This window comes from Cheilinus undulatus, linkage group 10 (genome assembly GCF_018320785.1).
Source record: "Cheilinus undulatus linkage group 10, ASM1832078v1, whole genome shotgun sequence".
Classification (NCBI taxonomy): domain Eukaryota; kingdom Metazoa; phylum Chordata; class Actinopteri; order Labriformes; family Labridae; genus Cheilinus; species Cheilinus undulatus.
The window spans coordinates 21,633,667-21,646,305 of NC_054874.1; the positions used below are offsets into that span (position 1 = coordinate 21,633,667).

Consider the following 12,639-nt stretch of genomic DNA (forward strand, 5'->3'; position numbering starts at 1 on the left):
GGCTGGATCTTGAGCTCTGGCATCTCAAAGCCAACCCCCTCCATGCTAATTCTCAACTCCCACCATAGCCACATGCAGACATTCGCTATCTTACCTAGCCACAGGACCCACTACCAGCTCTTAATGAAAAATTGCAATCCATGAACATGTCACATTATAGGAACCCATTTATGCATTTTATCTTACTCTGTTTCCCATTATAACATACATTTTGGTCATTTTCTAAAGATAGGAAATGACAAATAATCATGGGAAAACGAGCTTTGTTATCCAAAGGTAGATATTAACAAGTTGAGGTCTCCAGAAAATAATCAAAACTTTACTCACAATCACTGAAAACACGGTAAGGTAAAGTATGTATTACAAAACCTACTTAGTTATATTATGAACTTCATGCATTTTTTTTTCGAACACTCTCATGAACAAATGGAAGCATCTTATAGAGTACTCACATGTCATCTGTTATTAGTTACATTTTTATTAAAGAGTTTCGTTACAGAAGGAAATATGTCCTTTATCTTCTATGGCCACAAAAAGACAAAGCAAAAAAGAAGCTCCTTAAAGCACATGCTCTGTTTGACCTTTCTTTCCTGTATGGACACTGGTACATAGCGGCGTGGCAGCAGCAGGTAAACACTCAGTGCCACTAACCACACATCACTAGCTTATTCCACAGGACAGTATGGAACTACCCCCATTATGTTGGATTATTTGCAGCTGTTCCAAATTACACACTGTTTTTATGCACAGGGTGATTCTGAATGTCTCTGACCAGTTTGTTACCTCCCCCAAGGAGGTTATGTGATCGGGTGGGTTTGTTCGTTTGTTAGCAACATAACTAAAAAAGTTATGGACAGATTTTGATCAAATTTTCAGGAAATGTCAGAAATGGCACAAGGAAGAACTGATTAGATTTTGGGAGTGATCCCGATCACCGTCTGGATCCAGGAATTTTTTTAAAGGATTCTGTACTATTGGGAGATAGGGCTAATGGCAGATGTCTGCACTGTTACCACTTTACACCAGGAGATGGCGGACATGAGTCACTTCAATCCCAGCAGCGTTTTTGGGTGTGTTTCTATTCAAAGTTTTGGGGTTTATAGAGTTTGAAAGACGCACGCCCGGTCGAGGAGACAAGTTGAAGCGTAACACAGAGAATTGTAGCGAGAATACTCACAAAGCTGGGAGGAATAGAGGAATATTCACCCTCTGCCATGACTTTGAGTCGTACTGTGATACCATCAGTGAGACTGTCAGTGCATCTGTTAGGACCGGCAGGCAATGCTTCCGCCATGACAGTCCATCCGTAGCAAAACCAATGTTAGCTTCACTGTGTTCTCACCCTGCTGGGGAGGGAGTAATTGGTGAATGCCGTGGTGGGGGGCACATGGGAACATCAGGGATTTTTTAAAGGATTCTTCACTTTTGGGAGATAGGGCTAATGGTGGAGGTCTGTGCTCTCCGAGTGCTTTTCTAGTTTTAGATTGTGGGCATATTAAAGGGCTGTAAAGGTTTCCACTTTTATTAGTGGTGTTATCAGGCTACAGAGTCACAAATTATGGGTGGTACAATGACATTAGAGTCCACACATTCAAAGGCAGACGTGCGGTCGTTATATACAGTTTTTACAACCGTCAAGTGGAAAGAGAAGTTAAAGGGTAGTTAATAGCCAATGACTGTTACAGATTTTAGGGTGGCCAATCAGGTTTCGGGGGGGCCCTGCTACCACTAGATCCACCCTTGTCAGGAGGACAGTGACACTGTGTAAATCAGACCTTGAGATGGCACAGATATCGCAGCACAACTCACGTGGCTATCTGCTGCAGTTATCCTTTTGTCTTTATTCCTCAGGACATTAGGAAACAAGACATTACTATTTTGGTTGCTGATAAGGCTACTGTTATTGCAGCTGTCTCAATATAGACATGAAAAAAGTCACTAAATACTTCTTTTCAGTGTATTTGTTAATAGAATTAATTGCATGGCATTGAAACTATAAAGTACAGCATGGTCAAGCACAAGCTCCATGTTCTAATGTGGGCCATATTTAATTTTATTTTTTCAATTTGCTGCAGGCCAATTTAAAATGAACCATGAGCTGCTCTTGGCCCTTGGGCCATGATGAGGACACCCCTGTAATTAATCCTCAGAGTTCAGATGTACTCAAAAAAACAGTACAGAGACATAATTATTTAGACAAAATTCAACATTTATTTGTCTGTATCGTACTCACTCAATGTAGACCAGAATATTTAAAACAGTACATTGTGTGTTTAGATCAAGACATTTTTATAGACACAATAACATACCAAGGTTTCTAAAAATGTGTGTATCACAGCCAAATCAGCCCTCAGAAAAGGAGGACATGTATGTACTGTCAGCTTTTAAATATTTACATTTACATGAAACCTTCAGGAGGAAGTCTTTTTATTCTGATCATACAATCCAGAAAGCTGTTTTGGCATTAGAAACAATAAAAAATCTCTGAATATGTTTTTCAATGGAAGAGGTTGTCAACCAAGGCTAAATGATATGACTGCAAATATTCCCAAAGGAGGCTTTCAAGTTGTTGCCTCGTAATGTGGCTCCAAGTGTGGTGAAAATCATTCATGATTTATTAGAGGTGCTTCTTGTCATTCTCAGAGTGTGATATTTATATCAGTGTGACTGTGACATATTCACTAGGGAGCTGTTCTGTATGTTCACAAGTCTAAACAGCCACATTATGTTGTGATTCATCAAGAAGACTTGAGTATCTGCCAAATTTCATATTTTTTAAACATACATTGAGAGCGCAGACATGGGAAATACGCTTTAACACTTAATTCTGCTGAGATCTTCATTAAATAGGTTTCTTTTTACAAAATGTTGAAATGCATTTTTTGTTATTTAGCCATTAGAGTGATTATACTGTAACATGTGCTCAACGTTTATATAAAAAAAACAAACTATAGAGTCAGTGTATTTGAAGGAAATTAAAACTTAAATCAGTACAAATTTTGCACCATCAAGGCATATTATTTCTTTCTATCCATGTAATCTCATCTGTTTCCAGTGCAATGGAAGATGTCAATAAACCTGATGTCAAAAATGAGGAGGAGGGGGGGCAGCCATGTTGACTAACAGATGTCTTACGCACACGTACGTGATATACGAGGTCTCTTATGCTTGGCTTCAGCTGAGGCAACTGGCATACAAGCTCCATCTCTGGACAGCTGCCAGTGCTAAACACACTTGCTCCCTGTTCTGCTCCTCCTCCTTCACTATGGCGAGCAGTGGCCTTCACATGAGTAGGAGGAGGGGTAGTCACATGGGTGGGGGTATGGCTGGAGTTGGGCATGGGCAGAAAGGAAGCAGCTATACGCCTCTTTTCCTCCCCAGCACTGCACTCAGTCCAGCAGATTCCAGCGTAGGCCATCTGTGAGGGGATGGCGAGGGCGTGGAGGTGACAGCTCCTCTCAACAGGAGCAGTTCCCACAGCCTTTTACACTGTTGAGGATCTCCTCCTGCAATTTTTTCCTCTCCTCCTCCTTCTGGGAGAGGTGTTCCTCTGGTGGATTGAGCGAGCTCGTGCTGTTGTTGAGGATTTTGCTGTTCTGGGTGTTCCAAAGATCTGCATACAGGCTGCCCGGAGTGCTGAGGAGAGTCTGGTGGTTGCCTCGCTCTGCCACTTTGCCCTAGGAAACAAATTTAAAAATGGCAGAGGATCAAGAAAAGGAAACACGCGAAACCTAAGCTTGTATTAAAAATGGCCACATTATATGTGAAAGTAGAACAAAGAGGCCGTGAGTCCTACTGTTAGCATCACTTCATGACCATACAACACTGACCACACTCTCTGCAGTCACCTCCCCCCTAGAATCCCTGCCGCCTCCCCAACAACTGTTGCAGTTTCTCTCTCAAAAACAGACTCACAGACACACATGCACAGCCACACACGACAAACACACATCCCTCCCACACATTCAAACACAAACGAAGGCAGACCCCCTCCCCCTTCCCCCCACCTCCCATGAGCATGCAGAGGTGTTGGCATCATCTTTAGTGCACCCAAGATAAGCACGTGACTTTCCTTCTGCTCGTTATTTTAATGAGCACCCCAGGCAGTCCACTGCTGGTGACACCAGCAAACGCCATGGCGACATCACACGCAAACATGCCTCCTTGCCACGACCCTCTGATCCCTGCCATCTGACTCTGAAAACATGGAACCACACATGCTTGCATGCCACAGTTCAAAGAAAATGCTTTCATTTTATCCTTTCTGACTGTAGCAGTGGTGGAAAATGTCACTTCATGTGTGATACATTTCATATCATCTCTTACTTTCTAGATAACTGACTCCAGTCCACTCCGAGTCTTTTTTGCTTAACAGCACCTCAATCTCAAACCATTAAATACTCCACATTTCCCCCTGGTTTCCAGTGCAACTTTAAAAAGGTTCACATTATCTAGATTACTTACATAAGCATCCTCTGAATCTCAATGAACACATTTAACCATAAAACCTTAAAGATGACCTTTGTGAATGGTGATCTGCACCGAGAGACTTGCTCAGTCCTGCACAAGGCCTCATCAGTATCTGGGAAGCTGGCCCATACATTATTAGTCACCGAGACAAACAAGACACGCCATCTGACCAAAACAGCCAGTCGAGTCTGACTGCTTTAATGAGCCCTTATGGAGAAAATAATACGTTCGACTCTACCGACAACGTTCTGTTGCTGTTGAAGTTAATGAGAAAAGCTAAACAAAGCATGTCTTCATCACGTACATTGTGCAAAGGTAACTCAAAATAAATGAGAGGAAAAAACAGAGGCTACTTGCTAAATTGTTGTTTGCTGGCAGACACAGTGTGCTGAAGGTCACACCGAGGTCAGGTCAGTATCCCTCCCTTCAATGCAAAATTGACTAATTGGACTGGCAATTAACACAGCACCTGATATATGCGGGGAACTCTGAACTGTCTTATTATTAGCTTCTTATGAACCTGACTTTGCGGCTGGAACGGTTAATCAAGGAAGGTAGAAGATCAGGTAAAAGAATAAACAGGATGACTCCTTACTTCATTTAGCACTATGATCTCGTCCGCGTCCACGATAGTGGAGAGCCTGTGGGCGATGAACACAGATGTTCTGTCCATCACCATCCCCCTCATCGAACTCAGGATGTTCTGGAAGTACACAAAGACAAATGACTTTATAACTGTTAAGCTGCACAGGAGTAGCCAATAATCCAAAAGAAAATAGTTTGTAATAATGGTGGCCAGCAAAAACAATAAGAACAAAGTGCATGAATGACAGGATATATATGAAGTGTTCACCCAAACTTTGATTGAAGAAGAAGCTAAGTCAATAAGACGCTGCTTGGTAACAGTCTCCTTCATATGGTTTTCTTTCCACTGTTTACATATGATAATTTAAAGACAGCATCATAAGAAGCAACAGAGAATCTCAATTAACAAGAACACCTACTTCCCCTCTTTCTTTTCTCCCTGAATTTCAGAGAGAGTGAGCTGAACTTTCTCATTAAATGTAACATTTACAAAGACTGTGGGGTTTAAGCTGAGCGGGAGATTAAGTAGGAGAAACATTGGCAGGTGGCAGGGGGAGAACACGGGGGTGGTGAGAGCGTGACGGGAGGGTGGGAGTGGGTTGTGTGTCACAGCAGGTATATGACGCAGGAGTGAGCTGAGTTATTGTGTACCTACAGCAGGTGACTGAGTGGGTGTCTGTTCTGCTAAATGTGGATGTCTTGTGTGAGAGAATTCGTGGGTGCGTTATGGGCGTGTGTCCCCTGTCAGGCCCACCTCTTCTGTGATAGAGTCGAGCGAGGATGTTGCTTCGTCATACAGGAGGATGGGCGGCTTTTTCAGGATTGCACGGGCGATGGCGACACGTTGCTTCTCACCTCCTGAAATGAAACAACCATTTTTAACAGCAAATCAGGTTAAAGCAAAACATCTGATGGAACTGCGTGTCTCTCTCATCTCTTAACAGATAATTACCTCAGGTGGCTAAAATTTAAAAAAAAAAAAAAAAAAAAAAAAAAACACATTCCTGTAGGGATTTCTCACTCTTGACACGGACTAATTTGTTTGAGAAGAAAAAACACAATGCAAAAATTTCTCCCACTGCGTCTGACCTGGCCTTTATTACACAGGAACTGTGTGTAGCCTCTTGAAAGCTAGCGGTGTTCAGCAGACACAAATATTTCTGGCACTGGAGAACAGCAATCAAGGAAGTAAGGAGCCTCAAAGCCCTGACTGCACTCCCTCTTCTCCAACAAACTCACTGGCAGCTGTCACATACAGCAGCAGTGAAATTAATGAGAAGTTAGTCATGTCTTTATTTTGTCCGTTCTCACTCACTCAGTCACTCCACATAAAGAAATCTGTGCTGCCTGTAATTTCCTCTTGAATGCTGAGTGAAAATGCTTGCACACTGTCTGTTTATGTGGGTTAAATGAGTTGCAGAGTAATGCTAGGAGCCAAATAGTACACAGTCTTGCCTGATCGCACACATCAAACAAGGCAACATGCAATTTAACAAGTTTGTACATCACATAGAAAATAACAATGATGCAATTCCAGATGAAATTTCTTAATGAATCTTATTTAAATTAAGGTGAAATTAAATGATAACTTAGGGCTTCTTTTTATTTCCCAACAAAAAAACATAATTAACAGTATAATGCAGCCCTTTCCTAAATCTTACTACAACAATTTCCTTCTCCTGGCAGCAGATGAAGAGCAATAAAAATGCTGTGAGACAGTAAAACTGACGACCGATCAATTTCCTAAACATCAATGATACCATACACTACAATACCATATCATAAACTAAATAACTTGCCTTGGATTAAGGTGTTGCACACACTTAACTGCACTGGCATTATTATATAAAAACAATAAGGGTGTCATGGTTCACAGAGGTCACGGCTCTGTTCGTACCTCAGTTTTGGGGTCATGGTTTGGCAAGGGTTAGGTTCATCCATAAAAGAAAAGTTCCAGATGTACAATTCTAGATTTCCCTCTTAATATTATTTTTTTTCTTTTACTAATGTTTGTGCAGCTAATACTTTATTTAAAAGTTTGAAATATAAATTTGGATCAATTGATCAATAATTTCTTCCATCTAGTGTTATTAACAACTATCAGTGGGACAAAAAAAAATATATATGCAAAATGGAAAGTAAACCAGACAACAGCCCAATATCTCCCGGTTTACAAAAGTAAAATAAACACGTATGCAAATTAAAATATGTGCTTTTTAGAGCAATGTATCAAATTTATGATTTATGGGGAGTGCCTTAACACACTTTGGAAAAAAAAAAACTGGTGCAGTGATCCTCGTGCAAAATCCTGACTCGTGCGCGTCAGTGAAGGATCTCAGACTAGCTCATATAAACACAGGATTGGTTGTACAACAGAGTCTAAGCAGAGCACTTAAATACACATTTGTTGTCACAGTTCTATGTACACTGAACTGGACAAATAACAAAAACTGTTACACCCCAAAAAACAAACACAAATCATCATGTAAATAGAGGAGCACAACAGTGAAAACCACAAACTGCACACAGAGCTCGAGGTCATACTGTAGATTGTTAAGCATTAGATGAGGGTACCGTAGAGTATTTACCACGTGGTTCACAGTCACACTGAGTGTTACAAATAAAAAAAAACTCAAAGATTCTTATATATTAAAAACAGTAAACATTGATAACTATGGGTGTTTTTTCCCCAAGAAATCTTCACTTATCTTTTTGAGCCCAAAAAGTAAAAAAAAAAAAAATCTTCTGTGACAAAAAGTCTGCAAAATATTCACATTTTTACAAAAAAAATTCCTTGTGCTTTTGGGAATTTGAGTCATTAATTAAAGCAGTTTCTGTCTGCAGTGACAAATAGAGACAAATAATAGTCTCTCCGTCTATTTCTCCCTATTACGAGTCATTCAGGTTCTCTTCTTCAGTTTTTAAGTCTGTGCACATGCGCTGTGCGGCACAGCATGACATGTCACAATGCATTCTAGGATACAAACAGACAATATGTCTGCAAGCTAACCCTGCTAGCTGCTGGAATGATTGAAAAATGGATTATAAATGGATGATAAGACTTCCAATATCGAGGCACTGATATGGATTAATCTTTAAAGACCCAGGAAAGCCACCCAAGTTCCAGACTTGCTAGAAAAAGTTCTGGAAGTGTTTAGGAAGCATGTCATGAGAACAGCAAAACAGAGGGCTTTCGGAGGAAAAAACAAGCACGTTCCTAGGATTTTTGACTTAAAAGTTGTTTTACTTTGAATAACATGTTTCTTCAATCCCATCCTCAAGGGGCTAAGGGCATCATTTTGGAGGAGTAGGTTACAGAAAGATCAACAGTGAATCAACACTATAAACAGGTTCTAGAAATCTGCAAGAAAAAGTCCAAAGAAGGAGGCCACAATTGTGGAAAAATGTTTTCATTCTTCATTAAGACAACGTGCCAGCTCCCATCCTCAGGGTGCTGAAGGTGTCATTTTGGAGGAGTAGGTTCCAGAAAGGTCAACAGTGAATCAATACTATAAACAGGTTCTAGAAAAAACTGCAAGAAAAAGTCCAAAGAAGGAGACCACAATTGTGGAAAATTTTTTTCATTAAAGGGATACTTCAACATTTTGGCAAATTTGCCCATTGCCATAATTCCTATAGTCTTAGTAATAGGTTCGTTACCTTTGAATGTACAGGTCACAACTTGTCCACGAGAGCGTTTTGGAGTTGTTGGATTGTGCATTTGATGAGTTTGATGAGGGAAAGCCGAAATACCGTCTTGCTTACATTAAGTTGGCACAGCAGGTCCGAACTCGGCAGCGCCAATCTAAAAACAGCTTGCACCGACAACTAAAGGTAATGAACCTTTTACTAAGACTATAGGAAGTATGGCAATGGGTGAATTTGCCAAAATGTTGAAGTATCCCTTTAAGACAACGCACCAGCTCACACTACACTCTCTGTAAATCAGTTTCTGACCCAAAAACCAATCACAGTGCTTGATCACTCTCCCTATTCACCTGATCTAGCACCTTGTGGCTGTTTTCTTTTTCCTAATATCAAATCTGTGCTCAAAGGAACACTTTTTGATTCTGTGTCAGAACTTGAGAAAAGAAGTACAAAGGTTCTAAGACAACTGTCTGAAGAAGACAAACTCCACTGCTTTAATAAGTGTAACACCAAAATGCAGCGGCGTGTTGATGCAGAAGTGGAGTATATTGAAGGAGAAAGGCACTGAAAAATGTTTATCTTCAATAAAATTGTAATACAGCATTAGTTATGTTTTTAATAGCCATACCGAATATTTGAGTCAAATTTGAAAGAACTATGATGCAAAAAACAAACAAAAAAAAAAAAACAAAAAAAACAACAACAACAAAAAATCCACAGTAAGAAACATTTTTGACAGTCCATCAAGGGCTTCAGTCACTTACTGATAAAACTGCATAATATCATTTGATCTCAGCTTCTCAAAAGTTTAGATTGTCTGTTTTTATTTTTTGTTCTTGAGTAAATAATAAACATGCCTTGGTTTGGGACTTTTCAGTCAAACAGTAAGCTTTTTAAGGTACACCTTAAGGGTTACCATGTTTTAAACAGGTAAAACTATCTGATATTTTTTTTATTGAATACACAACAACCATTGCTAGTTCCAGTCTCACACGAGAACAATAAAGTTGTTTGCGAGCTATGTTTGAATAAATTAAATTCTAAGCAGTCACTTACTGAATATTTTCTAAATTTTGATGTTCGAGCTGAGTAAACCATCTAGGGAGAGACAATTGCTTCTGCAGAGGAGACCATATTTAAACAGTGTTCATAATAGTGCTGCAAACCTGACAGCTTGAGGCCCCTCTCCCCAACCTGGGTGTCATAGCCATGGGGCATCCTAAGGATAGCATCATGGATGCCTGCTAGGCGCGCCACTTGGTACACCTCCTCTGGTGTAGCGTCGATGTTCCCGTACTGCAGGTTGTAGAAGATGGTGTTGTGGAAAAGAACTGCATCCTGACAACAACAACACAGTAAGAGAAATATGAGGCTTAAGAGAATATTTTTATTGCAGCAGAGACACAAACGGAGGACTGCAGATACAAAGACAAGGGTAGGAGGGAGGAAGAACACAAATGACAAAAAATACTGTTCATGTACCATCTGTTCAGATGAGCCTCTGAGCTCACTGCAGTGAGATACTCAATTCAGCTCATTTCTAATACTGCTGTTAAACAGCACTGTAACATTGTTCTATGCTGCCCCCTTGTTGTATGTAATTATCAATTATATTCCATTAACTCTAAAAAGTAATGTGTGTTTCTTTATCTGTAAAAAGGCTCCAAATAGTGAGACTGATGTGGTGAAAACTCCTTTTTTATTGTTTGTCCATGTTGATTTTACGGTGTTGGTGGGCTTCAAACCTGCGGTACGACCCCCAAAGACTTCCTCAGGCTTTCGAGGCTGACGTCTCGGATGTTCTGCCCCGCTATGTAGATGTTCCCCCGCTGGGGCTCATAGAAGCGGAACAACAGCCGCACAATGGTGCTCTTCCTGCAAGCAGACGTGGAACCAATTGTCAGCATCAGTCTGTCTGTGAGCTGCACCCCCCACAGGCTCCTGATGATATCTGATGATAAGACAGTCTGCACATACGAATGAGATGACGCACACACCTGACTTTGACAGTTGCTTTTCTCTAAGGTTACCTACCCTGACCCGCTGCCACCAACTATAGCCACCTTTTTCCCAGCAGGCACTTCGAAGGACACTCCATTTAAGACTTTCTGACCCTCCAGGTACTCAAAATAAACGTCCTCAAAGCGAATGGTAGCCTCCTGTGGTGTGATGGCTAATGGCGGGGCGAGATCCTTTTCCTAGAGAAAACCATCAGAGAGTTAGAACACACAAAACAGAGAGAGGGGAGACAGTTACAGAGCAGCCACTGGCAGACGAGGCCTGGCATGATGCAATATTACTCCAACACCTTGTAAAGAGGGATAATGCTAGAGCACAGAGAATACATGCACTGCATAAAGCAGAGCAAATTGGAGAGGTCGTTTCAAAAGACCTTCTGAATCTTCACACACTGTTTGTCCTTCATGGTGTATGAAGGATCAATAGGCGTGAAAACTTTTGGTACATACAGAGCTGAGCCATGGTGCTGAGATGAGCTAAGGTCAGTTGTGAATAAAGTGCTGTCCTTACCCTCCGAGTAAAAAGCCTGTTCGGCTCCGTTTCTATACAACCTAATAGCAACATAATCACTCTCAATCCAGCCAGGCCAATTAATACAAATAACTCACAGTCCATTAGTATAAACAGATGATAATTTCACACACACCCCAGCATGGAAAAAAGCCAAAATCATTTACTTTTTATTTTGTGGGGCAGTTTTAAGTGAAGGGGGGGTTCAAATTATTTTACATCTGCATAATAGGCCAATGTGTTCCATAAAAAAACAGAGACAGTAATGGCCTGTTGGGCAGTGCCATTCCTCAGGGAAACACAATGGAGAGGAGTATTACTGATGAGTGCAAAATAACTGGACAGACTAATTTCTCCTACTGTAATTACAGGCTGCAGACCAAAGTGGCATTCATATTGTCAGGCAGCACCCGCATATTTGCACCTAAATGTCCTCTTTTTATTTAAGGTAGGTTGGCACATTGTTTTGAAAAAGACAAAAGACACATGCCATAAAATGCCTCACGAAAATGTAGATATCACACTGAAAATCCAAAGATTAAGGTATCTATGATCGAACAGTTTCTGCATTTTTTTGTCTTGTTTAGTTTAAAGCCAGCATTTGAGGAAAATTACTAAGTACAAAAATTCACACTTTTACTATGGGCTATAACCAACCTAAATGGGAGAATGTAAGATAAAGTTGGCTTTTAAACTAAAACTAAAGCTGAACAACAGCTAAATTCATGAAAAGATTAGATATTCGATATATCAGATATATTATTAAAGAGTCAGGTCTTTTCACCAAAACTGACAAACTTTGGATTATTGTCCGTACAAAAGCTATTTGAACATGATTTATAACTTAGCATTTATAAAAAAAAAAAAGATCCCTCATGGACTGTATAGTGGTGCAGTGGTTAGCCTGTTGCATCACAGCCTCACTGTTTGAATCCTGGTCAAACAGGACCTTTCCGTGCATGTTCTCTACTTACATGCTTGAGTTCTCTCCAGGTCCTCGACACAGTCCAAAGATGTAGTTGTTAGATTCATTGCTGACTCTCAATTTTCTCAAAGTGTGAGTGCAAACATGAATATTTGTCTCTACATGTCAGCCCTGTGATTGACTGGTGACCAGTCCAGTGTGTACTTCATCTTTTGTCAAATGACAGCTGGGATAGGCTCCAGCCCCCCTACGATCCCTCACAGAAATAGGAAATCCAACTTTCATCCATGGACAGATGGATGAAAGTTCTCTCATTTAATAGAGAAAATGATCCATCAATACATGGAGAAGAGAGATTGTGGACAGATCAACTCTCAAAATAACTGTTAGCATCAGAATATTTTTAAGTTGCAGCCAGAAGCAAACTTAGAAGAAGTATTGAGAATTTCAGCACTTTGTGTAGAGACAAAAAACTGTCATTA

General features: G+C 40.5%; 1 protein-coding gene across 1 annotated transcript in view; it reads right to left on the reverse strand.

Moving 5' to 3' along the window:
- Window positions 1–2,201: 2,201 nt before the first annotated feature.
- The window catches only part of abcb7 (ATP-binding cassette, sub-family B (MDR/TAP), member 7), a 40,259-nt gene continuing 29,821 nt past the window's right edge, over window positions 2,202–12,639 (reverse strand). Inside the window, exons 11-16 of the mRNA XM_041798117.1 lie at window positions 10,738–10,901; window positions 10,449–10,578; window positions 9,870–10,041; window positions 5,810–5,913; window positions 5,066–5,173; window positions 2,202–3,677 (exon numbers count right to left, since the gene is read on the reverse strand). Coding sequence (XP_041654051.1) covers window positions 3,459–3,677; window positions 5,066–5,173; window positions 5,810–5,913; window positions 9,870–10,041; window positions 10,449–10,578; window positions 10,738–10,901 — 897 coding nt within the window. The 3' untranslated portion in view covers window positions 2,202–3,458. The remainder of the gene's footprint in view (window positions 3,678–5,065; window positions 5,174–5,809; window positions 5,914–9,869; window positions 10,042–10,448; window positions 10,579–10,737; window positions 10,902–12,639) is intronic.